The sequence below is a fragment of the Ochotona princeps genome, chromosome 4, assembly GCF_030435755.1.
Source record: "Ochotona princeps isolate mOchPri1 chromosome 4, mOchPri1.hap1, whole genome shotgun sequence".
Lineage (NCBI taxonomy): Eukaryota > Metazoa > Chordata > Mammalia > Lagomorpha > Ochotonidae > Ochotona > Ochotona princeps.
The window spans coordinates 61,887,841-61,910,992 of record NC_080835.1 but is presented as its reverse complement, the minus strand read 5'-3'; the positions used below and the strand labels follow the sequence as shown (position 1 = coordinate 61,910,992).

Below are 23,152 nucleotides of genomic sequence, written 5' to 3'. Positions count from 1 at the left end.
TTTAATTATAATTTTATTGGTGAAGACCTACTTAATTTAACACTCTGTAACTCCTTGGCTTGCATGTACCAGGATCCCATATAGAAGCCGGTTCATGTCCCAGCTACTCCCAGTTCCCTGCTTGTATCCTGGGAAAGCAGTAGAGGTAGGTCCAAAGCCATGGGACCCTGAACCCATGTGGGAGACCCAGAACAAGCACCTGGCTGCTGGCTTCAGTTCAAGCACCTGGCTTCTGGCTTAACTCCAGGTGTTGTGGCCATTTGGGGAATGAACCATTGGACAGAATATCTTTCTCTGTCTCTCCTTCTCTCTTGTAGATCTGCCTTTCCAATAAAAATAGAACAAATTTTAAAACAAATGATTAATATCACTTTTTTAAAATCTAATATGCAATGTGTTATAAAGACTTAATAACAAAGGCAGAGACAATGAAACAGGAAGAACAAAAATTGTTAAAGAATGGAACAGACTATAGAATGCTGATTAATTTTTATGTATCAGAAGCTATAATTTAGCAGCAAACTGAGTTCAGAAGTTTGTTTGATTAAGTGTAGATATTTTTATTTGAAATCAGAGTTTGTTGGTGGAACCTTAGTTCAGTAAGTTAAATAGTAGAAATAAGGCTTTTACAAAAATTTGACTCTTAACTCAGAATGTCAATTGTTGTTCGTATAGCTCATGTTTATTAAAAGTAAGAAATATGAACTTTAATTAGGTTGTTCAATTCTACACATTCTACGTATTTAACCAGTTTCGCTATAGCTGAATAATTATAATGAAATAATACCATGCATACCAGATTAAACAGATGTTCTACCAAACTCAAACAAATCATCTTTGACTTACCAATAAAAGTTTGAATGTGTTATAGTGACACTTCCACAATTATGTATGATATAGTGTAAAGACAAATTCTAAGAGTTTGTGAAGGGCACAATGTGTTAACATTCCAATCTAAAGACCTTGGAATTCAAGCCTTTGGATTTCAGTATCTAGCCATTTAATTTTTAAAATTAAATTAATTTTTATTTTTATGATAAAATTCCTTAGAATCTGGCACTTTCCATACTTCGCCCACCCACTGATATCCCCTATATTTTTACAATAGTACAGTTCTTCATAAGTAATCATAAGTCCACTATTGTGCTATTTAAATGTATCCTGACTTTACAGGTACAGACAACAGCAGAGAGTTCAACATACTATTCTCAAGATATATATACATATATATATATACATATATATATATTTAAGATTTATTTTTTTTATTACAAAGTCAGATATACAGAGAGGAGGAGAGACAGAGAGGAAGATCTTCTTTCCGATGATTCACTCCCCAAGTGACCACAATGGCCAGTGCTGCGCCGATCCAATGCCGGGAACCAGGAACTTCTTCCAGGTCTCCCACACAGGTGCAGGGTCCCAAAGCATTGGGCCATCCTCGACTGCTTTCCCAGGCCGCAAGCAGGGAGCTGGATGGGAAATGGAGCTGCCAGGATTAGAATCGGCGCCCATATGGGATCCCGGGGCGTTCAAGGCGAGGACTTTAGCTGCTAGGCCACGTCGCTGGACCCTTTCAAGATATATTTTTAACATTTTCATTGGCAATCCATCTTTGATTTGGAAGTAGAGAAGCATACAACGATGTATCTTCAGTAACTGTGTAATAGAGACTATCATATTCAAATATGAAGATATATTTAATGGAATGTATAGAACTGAATATGATAGTCTCTATTACACAGTTACTATACATTCCCTTAAATAAAAAGCCATAAAATGAAATCACTTACAAGAAGAAAGTTAAAAAAATTTACAATGTTATGAAGTTAAATGACATGTTACTGACACATGGTCCAGTTCTTTGGGCCTGCCTTTGAAGTGGGTTGTGAGTCCTTGGGACAGGGGTCTGTCAGGACCTGGGTCACCTAGCCCAGGTCCTTGGGCCTGTATGTAAGAACTGGTCCTCCTCAGTGGCTAGAAGGAGCAGTGGACAGCAGGTCCTGATGCACACAAATGATATGGCAACCCATTGGGACCTGCAAAGGACATCTGCTACAATATTAAAGGAAAGAGTACTGAACAAATTGGACAATTTCCCCAGCTAAGCAATGACCTCAAAAGTCTGGGTGAATGGAGACTCTAAGTTCAACTGTGTCAGCCAATGGACACTGGAAGAGTTTCCTCATCCTTGGATCAGCCTTGGCAATATTTGAGAACTATTAAAACTACCTCAGAATGTGTGCCACATCAGGACCCTGGGTTGATATTGGGTAGCCGTTCCACATCCTTGAATACTGGGATAGTTGGGAGGTTGTGTAGGGATTCTCCCCTTATCTTCCACCTTCCCCCAGAAACAAGAAGAAATGGAAAATTTGGGAACAATGATCACACCCATTTTCCTTAACCTTCCATCGTTCCTACCCTAATCAACTATGTAAACATCATCTAAAATAAAAACAATTTTTAAATGTTGCTGAAAGACTAATGTGTTCCTGTTTTTCATTTAATTTTAACTTGAAGAGAGGGGATGTTTTTAGGTAGTAAAGATAACTTACAAAAAGGAATATTGGTTGAATAAGGCAGTGGTACCTTTACAAGTATATATTCAAACCTTCAGGCTTTGTCAAATGATGCTTTTGTACTGATAAAAATGTCTTTGCTGAAAGATTGACTTTCACTTTTTGAGCACTTGTTTTTAGTATGTTTTATAGTATTTTTAAAATTTGAATGTGACAACACTGTATATAATGAGAATTAGCTTTTCCAATTGTTCTTTGGAACTACTGTGACTTACTTATTCTTTACCCTTTTACTTTTATCTTCCATAAAGTTTTTTCTTACTCTCTGTAAGTAAAATCACAGGAGTCACCTGTCGGCTCCCTCTTCTATGTTACCTCTGCTGCTGCTAGAAACTAGGCATCTCCCACAGCAACATTACCACTTGGCTACATATCTTCACTCATCTCTCTCTCTTCTAAACCAAGCTCTATGTGAAGAAGTTGAAAACAAGTCAGGGGGTTTAATTCTAAAGACTTTTCTGGAGACCTGTTATGAACAAAGCATGATGCCTGAAGCTATCTGGATATAAAAACTTAAGATTCTCATTATGGTCTAAAGGACAGTGTACTTTTGGAAATGCCATGAGAGTAGCAACGAGCTAGGGGGGAAAGGCTCAGCTTTCTTTATGGTCACATTTTCTCCTCAAAGTCATATGGTAGTGGTATGTGTTTAAAGAACACTGTTTAGAAATGGATCTTGTTTATAATAATCATAATCACTTGTAAAAGAAATGGAACTATCACTTCTAATATTGCATTCTACCAAGGAATTGTGTCTACATACACAACAAATAATAAAGATATTTGCGGAGATCTTACATGTGGGAATAATAGGATTATTTCAGTACTCATTGCAATATATGACATCAGATGTATGAAAATTCAATCACCTCAGAATTTATTCTGCACTTAACCTTAATGAAATTTTAAAGTAGCAAGGATCCCCCCAAAAAACTCTACAGAAATTATTATTTGATTCCAATTAAAGAACATTAGAACATGGGATAATGTACATGTGTTATTCATGAAAGATTTCATTTCAAGAGATAGAACTACATCTCAAAATCAAATTATACCATCATTCAGGCAGGTGGTTACTACAGCATTAAAGGAATTTGAAAAGGCAGTGAAATTAACTAAAAGCTGTCAGAGAATAAAAATATGTAACACATTCAGAATTTCTTAATCTAAAACTTGAAGAACTAAGTTTGAATTTGAGTAGGCTGTGGGTCAGTCTTTCAACAGCCATCTGATGCCAGAAAGGATACATGCCCAGAACAGTGCAGGACGATGTGTGGCATTTATCTGATTTTCTTGCCACCACAGAGGCCTACCAGCTGTCACTACAGAAATCATCAAGTTCAGAAAAATTAAAAAGCTAAAGGATTAAGATTAAAATTCCATCTATTTTGTTGATTATTCAAGCCTACAAGTGGTTTTTTCCTTGTCATCAGGTGAAAATGAGACAAACAGTGATGACCAGGGTTAATAGAAATAAAGATTAACAGGAAGCCCACCATGCAGTTGTCCAGTCCCCAAACTATCAGAAGCATAAAACATTACCAGGATACTTAAATATCACAGGAATTGTGAATACTAGACAAGAAAAAAATGTTTAGCAGAAGTTTTCAGGAAAATGACTTTAGGAATTGAGGGAGGGATGGACAGAAATTGTTATCTTCTTAGAAATGGGTCTATGAAATACATGGAATCTTTTTACATTATATTAATAAAAATTTTAAAAAGAAAAAAGAAAGTCATGTATTGACAAATTGATTGGAGGTAGAGAAACCACCAGGACAAGTTCAGTAAACAATGACTAATCTGTAACCTCATAGAAGATATGAACTATTAACAACAAAGTTTTGGTTTTCCTGAGTGAGAATTTTTGAGTATATGTAGGGATCAGTAACTGCAGATACTTTTTTGCTTTTCATCACCTAACAGTCAATATATATGTAAATAAGTGTAGAAAGAAAAACTATATGCAAGAATGTGTGCTGGTCTACCAGTTTGAAATGGCTCAGCTGCTCATGGTGCCACAGCCCAGTTTTAGGTATGTCTCATTAAGATGAGGTTGTTCATAAATATTTTATATCTATTTTTTATGTTACTTGAAATGTAGAGTGATAGAGAATAAGAGAAATGAGAGGTTTTATGTCCACTGGTTCTTTCCCCACATGCCCACAATAACTAGACATGAACAAAGTCAAATCCAGTGGGCTTGGGTCTTTCATGTGAGTGGTGGGGATCCAAATACTTGAGCCACTATCTGCCTCCTCTCAATATACATCAACAAGAAGTAGGATAAGAAGTAGAGGAGCCAGAATTGAGTCAGCACTGCAATATGGAATACAGGGATCCAAAGAAGCAGCTTAATCTGCTACACTTGTCCCAAAATTCTTTCTGTCATCCTTTTCTCTAAGATCTTTGTCAAGAGATGCAGTAGATTTTCTTGTGTTAAGGATGCCTGAGTAGAACTTAGGCCACAAATGAGATAATAGGTGCCAGAGATTTTCAAACATCTTGGACTCCTAATGTGATCTGTGCCTTGAATGCTTTCAATTAAAGGTTGGAGTGTTATTTTACTTAACACTTTTTTTTTTTATTGTTAATTATTTTGCATTATGTGACAGTTTCATAGGCTCTGGGAATCCCCCCCTCCCTCCCCCTCCCCTCCCCCCTGGTGGATTCCTCCACCTTGATGCAGTATTACAGTTCAAATTCAATCAAGATTCTTTCATTGCAAACATATACCAAGCATAGAGTCCAGCTACTTATTGTCTAGATTGGTTGAACAGTTTCTTGGGGAGACCTTTTCTGGTCTGAAGTTTGAGCTGGCAGAATATCATCACAGTCAATTAAGAGTCCCAATATAACATCAACAGCAATTTGCAATGTTATGGAGTTGACATGGTTTTGAGTAACCAGTGTATTAAAAAGAAAAAAAATAAAAAAATAAAAAAAAAAAAAAGGAAAACAAGTCCTAGCCACAACCTATGATTAGCTCATTGACATTTCAATTTTAGTTCATATACAGGACCGGCTGCTCTATACCTTAAAATGGCCATAAGGCACCATTCAGCTGTTTCGTGTCCATTTCATCTTAGTATTTAGCCAGTTGTTGTGTTGAAGTAAAATTTTGCTGATCTTGGCAGATTTTAGGATAATCCAGACTGGCTTGTAACTCTAACAAGATATATGTCAACATTTTAGGTGCAGAACATTTTTTTTTTTGGGGGGGGGAGGTGTGCAGGAAAATCCTCAACACCATGGTGAGGAGTAAAACTAATCTTTGTGACCCACCCAGCGAGGCATGAGCCAATCCATGCCAGCTCTTTCCTGTCAGATTTCAAGTTCTACTTTCTGTTGTTTATTTATTTTAGGTTTTTTTTTTTTTTTTAGTTTGTATGATTGTTTGTTTGCTGTGAGGGGTTTTCGAAGCGATCCTGATGGTCATTGCGAGGGAGGGGGGGTCCAGAGGTGGAGCCAGGCTCGGACCAGAGAAAGCTCTCCTCCCTGGTCCCGAAGGACGTTTATTGTTCTTCTGTTTCTGCAGACCACTCAGGGCTTCTGGTTGTCTTTCCGATGACGTTGGTTTCTGCACGGTAGTGTTTGGACTTCTTCCATCCCCTGTGGAAGCTCCGGTTGGGGGTGGGTGACCTCAGAGTACTCGGCCTCCGAGGGCATCCAATTCCCTGTGGCCTCCTTGGCAGTTGGGATATAGTCCTTGTTGCTCATATTAATAGTTTGTGGTGAAGGTCTGGGAGTCTTCATGGTTGGGATCCAAGCTTCCTCCTTACCACCTGCTCCACTCTGGAGTGCCCCCCTGCTCCACGCACATGACCTCCTGTTAAGAGGTTGTCAGGATCGCACCCGATTCCCCCCTCATGCATTGGTATAGTAGTTTTATTGTTGTTTAGTGCCGCTTTGAGTCTGTTATCTATGAATTACCAGATTTGATCTTGATAGGCTATATTGTACTTTTTTCTCACTCTTTTTATGGTCCTGAAAGATTTCCCTGCACTCCCCCCCATTACAGGTTAACATAGCGTATTGAGGGTATAGTAGGTTTTACAGTTTTTCGGTGTAGATCTTAAGTATTCTGACATTAATTGTTGGTTTATAGATTATATCGCCTTATCTTATTGCATTGGATACAGGTTATAAGAGATTGCACTAATATTACAATATACAGGTACTATTTTCCAAGTTGTTCTCTTTTCATCTCAGATTAAGGCAAACATGTGGTATCTGTGGTTTTGCTAAATCTTGCTGTAGACAAGGAATGATTATTTTAACAGCAAATTTTCATCACAACCCGGATGGCATCTTTCCTTCCTGTGTAGGGAGCTTGGCTATTAAATAGGCAAAACACAATATTTTCTTGAACTGGAAATAAAGACTCATGAAGTAAATACAAAACTACGTTAGTTCATTTGGTTGAGCAGGGAACTATGGGATATCAATTGGGACATGCAAATATGTATATGATGTATAAAATTTAAGACTCAGCATATATGAGTATGTGCCTGAATGCTGTTAAGCTAAGATTGTAATGGCCCTACCTGTGCAATATATGCTGCTAAGGTATTCTTGTCTTTTAGGCACTGTATAACAGAACTGCTTTTACCCGCATACTTCAGTTATTTATTTCATAGTTTGTTTTTCTCTTTGAAGTTGTTTTCTCCCTGGTTTTCAATACCTTAATAGTGTGAAGAGCTTACTAGAGAAGCACTGAAACAAAGAAAAGCTTCATAGAGTCATACATAGTGAATGAAAGCATATCACAGTAATTCAGACTTCCCTTTCTATCCTCCTGCTATCAACTAAAGCAAGTTTTAGAAACAAAAGTCACATGTTAACATCATATGCAAGGAATTTCAGTTTTGCATTAGTACATATGTCTGAAAAAAAAATCCTCCATAAAGCTGCTAAAGCTTTCTAACATCATCAAGTCTTTCTTGTGTGAGTCATCAAGTTGCTGAAGCCCAGAAAATCAAATTTGGTTTAGGGATGTTTGACAATGTAGTAACACAGTAAAATGTGATTCAGCAATTAACTCATGTAATTGGAAAATCAAAAACATGCTTTTAGTGCTTGGTAGACACACGTAAGTAAGCTCATTATCATTGTAATTCTGCATTTTTCATTGTATCTATAATTACACCTTCAGTTGATGTTTTACATTCAAATTCCTCCTGGAAGAGAAGCCTTTAATTCACTCATTCTTTGTTCTTTCAAGCCTTTCTTGCCCGGCTGTGTTAGGCAAGGAAGCTGGCTCTGTGGGCCTTGCTTTCACAGAGCTCTCTTTTGGCAAACACTGTTTGAATTACTCCGAGATAGAAAAGTAAACTGAAGTCAGAACCCTACAAAATTATAGACTTTAGTTAAAATGTACTCTTTCTGGTTGATTCTTGAATTCTAATGGTGTTGCCAAGATGCATATCGGAAATAAGAGAGAGCTAATTTGATCATACTCTTGCTCAGTGATTGCTATTTATTTATTTTTTTAAATTTTTTATTGGCTGAGAACTTGATGCTAGGTAAAATTGGGGCTTCAATATTTGTTAGATTATTTTAAAACTGCCCTTCATATTTTCTCTGTGCACATCTGTTGAAATCTAAGGTTCCTGAGTATATTTGAAATGTATTTCTTTCTTTCTTGAAATTCTAATTAATTCAAGGATTGGTTTGGATGATTACAAATTCTCTAACTGGACATTTCAAAATACGTCCTTTTCTTATTGCCACTGAGGTACATGGGCCTGGTTAAATTGCTGCAAGACTTCCAAATAAATATAACGAAAGTACGGTGAGGGTAAATTACCTGACTTTGGGCCCTTAAAAAAATAAAATCACTTCTTAGCTGGCACAGTCATTATTAATACTAGTTTATTACAAAAAAGGTGCAAGTGATATATGTTTGTACTGTCATCAACACCCTAAAATCAGAAAGTTGTCCTTGGTAATTGTAACATGACTCATTGATGATTTGTTCTTTGTAAACTCTTCATGAAACACTTTTTGCCTTGCCTTCCCATCCACTAAAATCATAAAGCTCAAAGGAATGCAATAATCTTTCATTATTTTTGGTTAAATGTCTGTTACATGTTGTTAGAATAGTTTGAATTTATCTCATTTGCATGAAAACATAATAACAAACATCAGGAAAGTGTAACTTATTGATATTCTTATGAAAATCTGATGCCAAACTGTTTTTTTCTAAGTCAAATCATTTCCTTCTAGATACATAGTTAATAGTATTATTTCTCTCTTTTTTTATTATGTACAGGTCAATGGAACAGAAATCGAATATGAATTTGAAGAGATTACATTGGAGAGGGTAAGAAAATATGCTTAAACCTATATCCCAGTTCTACTTAGGTCTCCGTGAAATTATTCATGTATATATTAATTATAGGCTGAAAGTTTCAGGTAGCATTCCAGTGACAATATTAATGAAATACATATAATAAAAAATTATTGAGCATCTATATGTTATTGCAGTATCATCATTAATACAGTTACCATGCATTTTTTTATTTATCTTTTTTTCTCTTTTTCTAACTCTTTATTATTGTTTTATGATATAGTTCCATAGGCTCTGGAATTTCCTGTTCCCCTCCACAAGTTCCCTCCCACCATTGATTTTCCCTCTAGTATTACAGTGGGTGGTCCTTCATGAACAGTCGTTAAGTCCATAATTCCACTATTGAAGTGTTTCCCAACATTGTAGGCATGGACAATGTTAGAGTCCAGCGTCCTACTGTCAGGATATTTTCAGCTGTTTCACTGGGAATCCATCTTTGATCTGGATGCAGAAAGACATACTGCACATTGTCTCCACATCTGGTACACTTCTGTTATACATCTCCTTAAGTACAGAGCTGGTAAACACAGGGAGAAAAATAGTAAATTTTCATTAACAGGAAGTTAATGAACATGCCAAAATTTTAAATTTTAAAACCATTCCATAGACACAAGCACAACAGCCTACTGAGCACTGCAAATATGGCCTTAGTAAAGGCCTTTGGCAAGTTCAGGAATGTCTATTCGACATAGTACTTACCAACTGAGAAGTTTTACAAAATAATAAACAAAAAATACCAAAAGCCTCCTGGAAGAAAAACACTAAAAATGTTATCAAGTAAACATCTTAAAACCTATTCAATCTCATTAAGAAACAAAGACAGTAACAATAAAATATTTTTACCTCTACAATTAACAAAAATTTAAAGTAAATATTAATATCCAGTGCCAGTGAGAGGTCTAGGAAGTGACTGTAACCACAGAGGAGCAATTTGGAAAGATGGATCAAAATCTAGGAAATGAGCATGCATTTTTTAAGTCCAGAATTGTGCATGTTGGAATGGACAAATAATGATTGCTCATACTGTTATTTATGAGGCTGAAGATTGAAAAAGACATACTCGGGTAATAGGATATTAAATTACATTGAAAAAAGCATTTTAGATTTTATTGCTAAAGTTAAATTATCTAGTTTTAAAATTGTATTTAAAATAGAATTCAATAAGTATATAACTATATACATATATACAGCTTCAAAAACACATGTGTAAAGCTTGGAAGGATATAAAACAAAGTAATTCTTGTTAAGGATTTGGTGTAAATTTTTAGTTTTTCTTTTCATAGTTACTTATTTTAATATCTTTTAATATAATATGCACATAATAAAAGTATAAGAAAAGTGTAATACTTTTTCCTCCAAACCATAATTTAAGTTTAAATTAAGACTCTAGACTTGTACTTTAATTTATATCTTCTTTTTAGTTTCCTGATTAGTCACATTCTTGAGTAAGAGAATTTATCATTTTAGCCTAATTTTGATTAAGTATATGTGATTTTAAAAGGAAATTTGCTTTGAAATTTAAGTGTGTGACAGATAGGTTCTTTAAAGCTTCCATTATGAACTTTTATAAAATTTTAATGGTATGCTAAATAGAGAAAAATTAGGTTTATGGAAAATTAGGCCAAGTGAGAAGAAAAGAATACATTTTTCCTATCTCATTAATCTCTGGAGAACTGGCAATATTATTGGTAGTGCACAGTACAAAATGAAAATGTGGAATTCTTCAAATACGAAACCCAATGCTGTTGAACAGTGCTCATGTCCCTCAGGCCAAATCTTCTTCCTCCCTGCATTCAAGGTACACAAACATCTTGATTAGAAAACTATTTATTTACTCTGATCATATAGGTCAAAAAGTAATTGCAGGCTAGTATCCATGTGAGATGAAACATTCTATAGAAGTAAGAGGATTGTGAATTCTAGTCTGGGTTCTGATCTTGTCTCCTTACTTTAGTATCATTCCCTTCCCTTTCCCCCTCTGCTTACCACTGTCATTATAGCTACCCTCTAAAACCTCTATGTCAATGTCATCTTCTATGAATACAGTCTCCTCTCTGTGCTTATCATATTATCTGGTACCTCCTCTCCAAGATTCCTTAACTCATTCAGACCTGGAATCATTGATTTCACTCTGCTTCTCTCCCGGATTTCACCTTTGTTGTACTCTCTCCGCTTCTTTCCTAACTTACATATTACTTGGTCATCCATTATAAATCTGCTTCTCATGGATTCTATAATCTTTTTCTCCTCCCTCTTTTTGTAATCACTGGAGAAATACTGGTCCTGTTTTACTTGCCTTGCTTAAAACATTGTTTTGCTCATTCCATAGCAGCATATGAGCAATGATTTTGCAAAGAGGAATTATGTTTCAATTTAAATTTTTACCCATGTATTCATGTAAACTCTCAAAATCTCCTGCCAGTCTTACACATTTATGCAGAAAAATTACTTTGTCATGCCACAGAACAGCAATTTCTTAACCTCCTGATCTGTTTACATTTCAGATACCTTCATTGTCACTCATTTGTTAACCTCCTTTCAGTTGTCTTTGAGAAAATCTAAGCAATGAAATGAAAACCACTTCTCACATTTCAGGTTTTCTAGCATATTGTCCTTATCACAATGTAAGAATTTTCTTCCCCTTTACAAAGACCAGCTCTTTTCATTTGTAACCTGGACTCCATAATCTCTTCTTCATATAATAACTCAGGTCTTAAGTTTCCTACTCACTCTACTGCAATGTCACTTTCTCTCTTGATTTTTCAAGGTAGTTTTAACACAGACATGATGTCATGTATTCCACTTTTTAAAATATTGGCTTTAACCTGACCTGATATTACCCTCCTACTACTTATTACACTAATATTCTGCTCAGCTTTCCCCCAAATCTAGACAAATTGTCTATTTTCATTAATTCCATCTCACTACTTCATTTTCTTATTTAAACCTTTTAAATTTTTTATCTCCAGAATATTCCTAAAACCATTACTATCAAACTCATGAAAAGCTTTATCTTGCTAAATCCAATCAGCAGTCTTCAGGCCTTACTGACTTTTCTGTAGTAGCTGGCATAGCTGTCACTACTTCTTCTTCCAAGATGTGTGAATTTTTAAATTCCAGAACAAGTCACATTCTGTTCTTTTCCTAATTGGCCACCCTTCCCTGTTTCCTTGCTGCCCCCGCTGCTGAGTATTGAGCACAACTCATACCCAGTGAACAGATAGATCCCTTTTCCGATTTCTTCTGATTCTGTAGAAGATCTAATCTAAACCTGGGTTTTAAATATCAACTACTGAAAGCATGCATTTAACTTAGTGACCAAGATGACCACAGCCTCTGTGGGATGCTCAGAGTGGAGTACCTGGCTCCAACTCTGGACTCCACCAATACAGATCCTGGACCAGAGAAATAATGGTTCAAGTTCCTGCAACCAACACAGGACAGCAGCATGGAGTTCTCTGGCTCCTGACTCTGGCTGCGACCCACTCTTGAATAATGTGGGCATTTTGCAAGTGAAAAATGAAATGGAGTATTTCTCTCAAGTAAAAACCTAAAACCAAAATCCAACAAACTAACAAAAACCCCAATAAATCCAACTTGTTAGCTTCCCTTCTCTATCTCCTTGCAGAATTTGAAGTCATGGTCTTTCTCCTGAGTACATAGCTAAACATTCCATTTCACATCTCTGTTTTAATAACAAGAGTGTTTTTTACCTGCATTCCTTCCTTCAGAGACAAAGTTACTTCTACCCTATTATTCCTTATCTTGGTTACTTGGTTCTATGATTTTCCTTAGCAGACCAAAATATACTAAAAGCTTTACTTATTACGTTTCCTCAGTGCCACAACCAAATCATGTGGATTTTTACCAAAATATACTCTTCAAATTTTAGGCTCATGGTCTACTGAATTTTAGTGGGAGCTAAAAGCATCCCATTCCTACACCATTATAATAACTTTCAATTTTGCCACACTGTTCTACTCTAAGTAACTTGGGTAATATTTCAAGATATAAACCTAGTCAAAGCACTGTTATTAAATTCCTACAAAGGTGATTATGACACTTAATTCTCATCAGCTATATGTCTTCTGTAATGTAACCCCAGTTCTGCTTGCCAAATTATATCTTTACTTTTGACTCCTCACACATTTCACTCTAGCTATACTGACATCTGTTGAAAATTCATGTTTCTCACCACCAGGATTTTGTATACATGTATGATATCCTATCTGACTAGAAAAATTTTGCTTGACATTTATATGATTTATTTTTTATTGATTAACTCCTCAGTCAGTTCGTAATCACTACAAGTCTTCAACTGTCTGTCCTCTTTAAATCAGTACAACATTTCCATCACTCCTTTTTGCTTGTTACCAATGTATTACTGTTTAGTTATACTTTTACAATATTCAAATGCTATATTGTCATTGTTTATTTTGTTAGCAACTATATATGTCCTAAAATGTATGCTGTACATAAATATATAGTTACTTCTATAACCACTCTGCCTAAAATAGTGTCTTAAATGTAGAATAAATTCAGTGGATCTTTGTCATATGCTGGAATTATGCACCATGCTCCAGTACTTGAAAAATAATGAAGCACACATGAAGCTCTGGTTTGAATAAAATTCTGGTTGGAATCCAGGTTTGAAAATTGGTATGGCCACTTGCTAATCAAATGTTACCTCTTTGTTCCTCAATTTTCATGTCTGAGAATGAGGCTTAGGTAATTACCTTATAGTGATTTTGTGATAAATAAATAAGTAAATGTAAATGCTTAGAACACCATACATAGCAATGCTTAATATTTCCTTAGGTGGCAGATAGTTTTCACAGATATTATTTATCAGTATCATTGAGGAAGCTTATGTTTTTAATAAAATATAACTTTCCAGTCTCAGAAAAAGCATCTACATTAATCTAACAAGAATATCTGTCATAACCATTTCATTTTCCCCATACATTGCTAGATGTCAGACATCTAGCATTGAGGAATTATGATACTTGCTATTATGTTTTAAGTTTCTTTTTTTGCAATAGCATTTAATTTAGCAACAAACTAATCACACTAATATCTCTGTGAGGTAGATATTATAAACTCATATTTACATATTAAAATACTGATATTCCCACAGCAAAATTTTATTAATAGTTACAGTATTAAAGCTTGAAGCTAGGATTCAATTTTGTGTCTAAGAGATGTTAGGTTCATTACCACTGAGTGGCTGTCCTCAAAATAAATCTCAAATGCCATTTTCTGTAAGAAGCACTTCTTTATTCTCTTCTTAGTCAACATGCCTTCTTATAAAATAATACAACTAAAAAAAGTCATCACACTAAATTGTGAAGAAAATCTGTCATTTCCACTAGTCTGTGAAATATTTGATGGAAAAATTTAAGCATAGAGTCTATTTATGTTACAACGATTACGTGCAAAGTGAAAGGAAACTCACTGGATGATTTGAAGACAACATGGTGACTCATCTCTGTATCAGTATTGATCATTGCATTTTCTCTATTTGCCATGGATAGTTAATACTACAAATATATGTTTATGTTTATGTTTATATTTATATTTATATTTATATTTGTATTTGTATTCGATCATCAACAGCTTACTAATACAAGCACTGGCAGAATCCCTCTTTTATATATTTTTATTGTTTCGTCAGAAAAGTAAACCAGGGCCTGGTGCAGTGGCGAAAGTCCTTGCTTTACATGCTCCAGGATCCCATATGGGCGCCGGTTCTAATTCCAGCAGCCCCTCCCCATTCAGCTCCCTGCTTGTGGCCTGGGAAAGCAATCGAGAATAGCCCAAAGCCTTAGGACCCTGCACCTGCATGGGAGACATGAAAGATATTCCTGACTCCTGGCTTTAGATCGGCTCAGCTCTGGCCCTTGTGGTCACTTGGGGAATGAATCATCGGATGGAAGATCTTTCTCTCTGTCTCTCCTCCTCTCTGTATATTTGACTTGCAATAAAATAAGTGATTGTTTAAAAAAAAAAGCCACAGAGCAAAAGTGAAGAACAGAGTACTACTGAGAATGTCTGATAGAGAATGTGGTATGAGAAATTATATATACATACACTGAAATATGAGAACTGAGATAGGGGAATGAAAGAAGACTTATAAACAGGATGTGGCAGGCACAAATGTCCAAGGTTCCCTAGCAAACGTGCATTCCCAAGGAACTTCAAGTAGTTTGGAAGGATCATATGTCAGTGTATGAATTGGACTTGATGAGAGGTTAGCCTGGAAAGAGGGCAGGGAGGCTGGCTGCCGTGGATAACATAACATGATTTAGGTTTTATCCTAAAGGCAACAGTGGAACCTTCCAAGAATTTTAAGTATGACAGTGACATAATTGTTTGTGCTCTAAAAAAACTGACTGAAACATTATATGTTTGTAGAACTGAAATATACAATATGCCATTTATGACAAACATGTTACTAAATGGCCAAAATATGCTGACAGTGTTAGGAAAGAGGATAAATAAAAATATTGGGAAGGATGTAAAAACAAATCTCCATGTTTTTATAGGATAGGAAAATGCAAGAAGGGGCAGATGTCAAAGATTTACAGAGGGTAATCCAGCAAACTCATTTTTTAGCAACAATATGAGCCTCTCAGGCAAAAACATCTGTGCTTCAGCAAACTTTTCTGATGTCCTGGGCTGCTGTGATGGAGTGGCTAGGTAAGGTTCATGTTTCTGGGTGATTCTTTTCAGTCCTTCATGTGTGGAGTTAGCAAGTTCTGTCACTCTGACATCACTGATATCAAGAGAAGCTAGTTGACCCAAGTGAGGATAATAGATTAGCCATGCCTTTATAACCACAACCAGGATGCCTGGCTACAGTTTAGCTGAAAAGTTGAAGTGATTATTTGTTACATTCTCCTGCTCCCCTCCATCCTCAGCAAAAAATTAAAACCAACCTTTCAAAAAAGCAGCAACAACAACAAAACAGAGCAGTTGCAGTACTTTCCTGACAGCTGGTACAACTTGAATGTTCTGTCTGAAAAGTCAGAGATATTCTTTTGAATGTAAGGCAAAAAAAAAAAAAATTAACTAAGATTTGAGTCATTCCCCCAAGTGAAATGACTTATTTATGTTGGTATCACCTATCAAGATGAATGGATTTATGGGGCACACAGAAATGGTTGAGATTTATTGCATTCTGGAAATTCCTACAAATTGAGTAAATTTGGATATAAGGTAGATAATATGGGAATTTTGAAAGTAGTATTTGTTAACTGACAAATAAGAAGTGACACATTGTAATTGCATGCTGATAGTTGCCCTAGATTTATCCAGATATAAAGTTAAATAGAAAACCATTGGATGTCTAACTTACTTAGGCTAAATTTGTTGTGTTATACTATTGATTTTTAGTAACAACTCCTAAATTCCAGCTGAATTGAGGATTTTTTTAACTTAAAATAGTGTTGAAGCTTTGTATTTCTAATTTCCTCATTTTTTTTAGATCTCTTCAGCTGTTTTAATAGCAAGAATACAAAACCAGGGTCCAAATGTAGGGTGTGGCAATGGTAATACAGTTGTCACATATTAATGCTCCTATGGGTGTCCAAGTGATCATACGGGAAAGTACTCGGACCGTCCTCTGCTACTTTCAAGGTGCATTAGCAGGGAACTGGGTCAGAAGGGAAGCAACTGGGACATGAACCAGCTCCGGTATGGGATGCAGGTGGCTGGAGGCAGAGGATTAGCCAGTCGGGCCGTTGTACCAGCTCCAATATTTCATTCATTTTTTTTAAGATTTATTTATTTTATTACAAAGTCAGATATACAGAGAGGAGGAGAGACAGAGAGGAAGATCTTCCTTCCGATGATTCACTCCCCAAGTTACCGCAATGGGCCGATCCAATGCCGGGAACCTAGAACCTCTTCCGGGTCTCCCACGCGGGTGCAGTGTCCCAATGCATTGGGCTGTCCTCGACTGCTTTCCCAGGCCACAAGCAGGGAGCTGGATGGGAAGTGGAGCTGCCGGGATTAGAACCAGTGCCGATATGAGATCCCGGCGTGTTCAAGGAGAGGACTTTAGCTGCTAGGCCATGCCACCGGGCCCTATTTCATTCATTTTTAAAAGATTTATTTGTTTTTATTAGAAAGGCAGATATACAGAGAGGAAGAGAGACAGAGAGGAAGATCCTCCACCTGCTGATTCATTCCCCAAGCAGCCGCAATGTCTGGGCCTGAGCCAATCTGATGCCAGGGGCCAGGAGTCTCTTGTGGGTCTCCCACATGGGTGCAGGGTCCGAACACTTTGGGCTGTCCTTGGCTGCTTTCGCAGGCCACAAGCAAGAAGCTGAATGGGAAGCAGGGCTACCGGGATTAGAACTGGCACCCATATGGGATTCAGGTGTGTTCAAGGCAAGGACTTTAACCACTAGGCTACTGTGCTGGGCCCAGATTTCATTGTTTTTAATGGCTTGGTAGTATTGCAATAGTGTATTTGTATCATATTTTCTTTATCCAGCCTTTAGCCGATGGATATCTGGGTTGATTTCATATCTTAGCTATTGTGAATTGTGGTACTATGAACATGGGGTACATGGAAAAAAAGTCACTCTAATCCACTGTTGGTGGGAATGCAACTAGCAGAACCATTGTGGAAGGCAGTATAGACATTCCTCAGGTACCTGAAAATAAATCTACCATATGACCCAGCCATCTTATTCCTGGAAATATATTCAAATGAGATGAAATAAGCTTTAGTGTTACCTTTACATTTGAATTTTGATCAGACTTCCATTAGCTTTGACTGAGGCCTTTCAAGATTTATGGAAAGAATGTAAGTTATGTGGATCATGGAAAGAAGCACAGTCTTTGAATTTAGACCTTGTTTTGAATCCAGGATCAGTGATTTTTCTGGTGACCTAATGCAAGTTTCTTAACCTATTATAGTCTCAGTTTTCTCCATGGAATAGTTATATCTTTTCACACCATTGTGGTAAAAAATAGAAACTCTATGTATATTATAATGCCTCAAAGGCTTCCTGACACATCTGAGATGCCCAATATTATAAGTCATGGTAAATGTTACTAAGTTCCACTTGTTTGAATGATGGCAGTGTTGGTATAACTTCAGTGCAATTCAACAAGGGTCAAAGGGTTGATACATGATTCTACTTTCTCATAAAGTTGTGGTTAAATTATAAACATATTAGGTGATCTCTGACATAGATATGTTCCAGTATTTCAGTAATATTTTGACATTTGTTAAGCTCTTATGTGGAACCTTCCCTTGGTTTTACAGACATAACTTCTGTAGTAACCTGACATTGTTTCCAGCTCTATCTTCTCTTCTTAGTTAACTAACAAGAATTTAGTTTTTTCATAACAAGTGGTTACAATGTGCTTTTTTGATTAATAGCTTGAAGCTGTGATATTTGTTTCAGATGCTCTGATGCCTTCTTAAAATATTTTAATGATCCTCCACTTCCAGTTTCCACTTGTAAATGGTTATTGTGTTGTCTAAAACAATAAAACCAGCCCTCCTCTTTAAAATAAATCCCCCCTTTTGAAGAACTGCACTTAATTATACAGCATATCTGGTCATACTGTTCATTGCAGAGTAATAGAAAGCAGCTCAATGAAATTATCCAGATACTAGTAAAAAAGCAATAGATTCCTGGGCCCTGTCCTAGGCTAACTAAATTTAAAAGTCTGAGGCTAACGCATGGAAAATTCTTATTTTTTTTTTATTTTCTTGGTGATGTTGATTCACAGTTTTGAGACTGGCATTTGAGCTAAATCAAGCCAGACTGTTTCTCGGATTTTCCACAAGGTAGTGTGAATTTTGAATCACAGCATTTCCTATATGTAGTGAAGCATTACACAGAAGTCAGAAGCATGACTACCATAGTGATTTCTTGCTATGTGCAATAACCTCATTTGAAAAAACAAGGCTTCTTTTAAACAAAACCAAACACATGATGTAAACGGGAAGATATTGATGGGAAAAGATGAATAAGAGAGGAGAGTGGTAGAGAAAGAGAGATGGGGCAGCATTCAATTCCTTCTGTCTTGTGGACTCAACCAAGATATGAATCCTTTGCTGTGAATGTGTGATTAAATTCTTCTTATAGCCAGACTAGTTCAAATAAGACATTTGTGACTTTCTAACAAGTAGCCTTATACAAATACATCATAGGATTGTATTGTAAAAATCACAGTTCTGAGTATGTTTGCTAGGTCATGTGCTGAGCTCATGCTGCATCAGCCTGTTACTTCACTGAGATCCTTCACCTCTTCTCAGTTCTCATCATGTCTCTCTTCACTACAATAAGACCACAACACAAAGCTCTCCAAGAAGCAATGCTGGCATGTTGTAGTAAACTTTATTTTTTTTAAAAAGATTTATTTATTTTATTACGAAGTCAGATATACAGAGAGGAAGACAGACAGAGAGAAAGATCTTCCGTCTGATGATTCACTCCCCAAGTGAGCCGCAACGGCTGGTGCTGTGCCGATCTGAAGCCGGGAACCAGGAATCTCTTCTGGGTCTCCCACGTGGGTACAGGGTCCCAATGCATTGGGCCATCCTCGACTGCTTTCCCAGGCCACAAGCAGGGAGCTGGATGGGAAGTGGAGCTGCCAGGATTAGAACCGGCACCCATATGGGATCCCGGGGCGTTCAAGGCAAGGACTTTAGCCGCTAGGCCATGCCACCAGGCCCTGTAGTAAACTTTAACACCCCAAAGTTCATACATACTTTCTCCTGCAAAGTCTCCCATTGCTGTGCACCAATACCCAAGAAGAGAAGAGCAATGATAAAGTGGCAGGTAATTTAGGTCTCTATTGTCTAGAAATCACTGGTTTGGGAACCAGGGGTGTTTAAATGTGTGGGAAGTTCATTGTAGTCTTACCATTGAAATCAAATGTCATGGGAAAAAATGAGTGTTAAAATGTGGTTTATGGATATTTGGAAGTCGTTTATCTAACTTTTCTTTAGATGTAAGCTTCAAAGTCTTGGGATTGAAGAGTGCCTGGTAAACATACCCCAAAGGGCTGATTTAGATAAATGGCACAAAATGTATGTAAGCTTAAATCCAGCTGCTGACTCAAATCTCCATTTTTTCTCTATAAGCTCCCAGCTGAGTTATTTATTTTCCTTCTTTCACCTCACAAACACTCTATCACCAGATTATTAACAAATGCTCTCTTCCAAGTCATTAGTCCAACCCTTAGTACCCTTACATCATGTAAGTTGGCCAATATGTTTTTCTGTGAACCACTTGCTATACTGTTCCTCATATCTTTCTTTAACATGGCCCACAATGGATTATTGCCAGCATAAACTGCTGGTTGCACAACAGTGCTTCCAAAACTAGTGACTTTTAAGCAAAATTTACACTAGAGAAGTTTCATAGTGTGTTTTCCATTCTGAAAAAAACAATACTACAGACTCAATAATTTATCAAGAAAAGTTAGTTTGACTCACAGGAACAGAGGCTGGAGAGTCAAGGAGCAAGGTGCTGGCATTCAGCAAGGGACTTCATGCTGCACCATAACATGGCAGAAAGCAAAGAAGCACACACAAGGAAGGACGAGGAAGCAAGAAGGGTCAGAGAAACCTATGCTCAAGATAACCCCTGGGAATGCCACATGAATATGATCACGAGGACAGTGTAATAATCACCTCCAAAGCCCTACCTCTTAGTACTATCAATGGTAGACTCTATCATTGCTAAGTTGAATATCTAGTCAGGATGGCTCTCTCTCCATGACTTGAATCAACAAGGTTTGGATGTATACAGAAGTTTGGTACAAAAAGCTCTAACTCAGGGATATCCTGAGAGTTCAGGAGTTTTAATGGACATAATAAATCCTGATTATATTGTAGACAACATAGACCCCAAAAGAAGTACCAAATATGTCCAGTTGTCACACCTGTGTCACCTGAAACATGGTAAAAGATAGGATTTTGTTACTTGCATCTGACAAAAAACCCTGGCTGATATAGCTATATTATTTTTCTGTGCCTTAACTCCGAATGGCAGAAAAGTAATGTTATTCTTAGCACTTTTGTTCCCAACCACCGTAACAGTTCAGAATCATCCCACCTTCTGTGTTCTTTCAGAGTGACAAGACAACCCACATGTTGCTTGGTCATCTATTCTTACATGTAATTTTAGCTACAATAGCCATTGCCATTTTTTAAGTTCTCGTTAGTGATGGTTCATCTATTACCACACACATCCCATGTTGGTTCTCTTTTCTTATTTTATTCTTCCACTTTTTCCCACATTTTTCATTGTCTCAGATTTTGATTCAAATGTCTATTTGATTCAAATGTCTAATATGTCTAAAATGTCTAAAATGTATAATATGTCTAATATGTCTAAAATGTCTATTTGATTCAAATGTCTGTTTGATTCAAATGTCTAATATGGCTCAGTCAGTGTCAGATCTTCATTGACATGGGCCAATTAACACACCCTAGCACTCTGACCTACATCAGCAGTAAGTGTGCATCTTCATTAATCAGAATTAATTCCATAACATTTAGAATTCTGAGACAGCAATCTGTCCTCTTTTATGCAGGAACTGATGAAGCCTATGTTGGGGACAACAGATTGGAGTCAGTTTATGACCACAGGAGTTCCAGCTTGAGAATTAAGCCTGTGTTTTAGATGGCAGGGTGGATAAGTGGGGCGAGAAAGTACTCTTAGTGACATCTTGAAACCATAAATCAAACCATGTAAAAAACCCTCCTGAATTCTTATCACATAAAAGAATATCCTTTTTATGTTATTTATTTACCTTATATTTACCTGTGATATATATATATCTTATACATATACCTAATATTTAATATGTATATGTGTGTGTGTGTGTAAATATATGCTGAACATTTTTACTGAAACTCTAGGTAGACACTATGCTAATTAAGATTCAAAATCAGGACCAGATCACATATTTGCATCTTGCTCTAATGATTGTCTTAGAATTCTTGAGAGAAACAGAAATAATAGGGTACACTTGTAAATACGTAGGAAGGGATTTTGTGTAAGAATTGGCTTACAGGATTAGGCCAAGAATTTGCATGGGCAGCAAGACAGTGAGTCAAGGTTTTCGGTGTCAGAATCCAAATTCAGATGCCTTAGAAGGTTAGAAATAGAAAGGGGATAAGTGCTGGATACCAAAGATGTGACATGTCCCAGAGCAGAAGATAGGAAGAAATTAATCTTCTCAGCTGTAGAGGAGAGAAAAAAGGCATTCTTTTGTTGTTCTTGTTGTTGTATTTGAGATATCAGTGGGTAATCCCCACCCATATTGGTGAAAGCCATCTTTTCTCTATCTACTATGCAAACACTAATCTCTACCAGAACTATTCTCACAGACAAACAAAGAAATAATGTTTTAAAAGCTTTCTGGGTATTCTTTAATCCATCCAGGCTGATTCATAAAGCAAACCATTATACTAAATCTTCAGCTTGTTGTGTGCACATAAGTGGATCAAAATCTGGGTTTTTAATTTATATCTAGAGTTGTCACTTGTTTCTAAAGCACTCTCAAATCATACATCAAATTGAGTCATGTCCAATCTGTAATTATGAAAGTAGAAAACCAGAAATATTTTGGAACAGCAAAAATGACCAAAGCAGAAATCAAGTGTATACATCCATGTGACTTGTTCAAGGTCGTAAGTCAATAGCAGATGTCTCCTTTCCACAATAATACGTATTTTCTCTAATATGTATTTTTCTAAGGAAAAAGAATTCGTTGATATCTCAATACCCAAACTGGTGCACTAAAATATGGTTCAATAAAACCAATGTAAGTAAATAGTTTGTCATTACCTCACATAAGCCTATCATTTAAAACATTCATCTAATAGGACACCAGCAGCCACTAATAGAAAGTTTACTGACATGGGTCTTGACCATTCTGATTTTACCTGCAATATAGGACAATCTTGAGTCTGAAGTGAGAAAATCTTTTCTAAAGAGATAAAATGTTTATTGGTTTAGGTATTTTTTATTTGGCAGTTTATAGCTGACAGTTTTTAACTACTAGAAGAATCCTAATTATCCCATGAAATAGGAAAAGAAACTGATGTTGTTCATTTTGTGAATGAGGGAGAAAAAAACAGCTCATTAAGTTTTCATGGGTTCTCCAAGGTCGTTCTATGCTTGGCACAGGTAGGTAAAAAAAAATCTATATCTGTAATTTCTAGTTTCCTTTCTTT

General features: G+C 36.5%; 1 protein-coding gene across 3 annotated transcripts in view; it reads left to right on the top strand.

Moving 5' to 3' along the window:
* The window catches only part of DLG2 (discs large MAGUK scaffold protein 2), a 746,421-nt gene that overhangs the window by 122,315 nt on the left and 600,954 nt on the right, over positions 1-23,152 (top strand). For all 3 annotated transcript variants that reach the window (XM_058663676.1, XM_058663675.1, XM_058663674.1), the window contains exon 3: positions 8,857-8,907. In XM_058663676.1, coding sequence (XP_058519659.1) covers positions 8,857-8,907 — 51 coding nt within the window. The remainder of the gene's footprint in view (positions 1-8,856; positions 8,908-23,152) is intronic.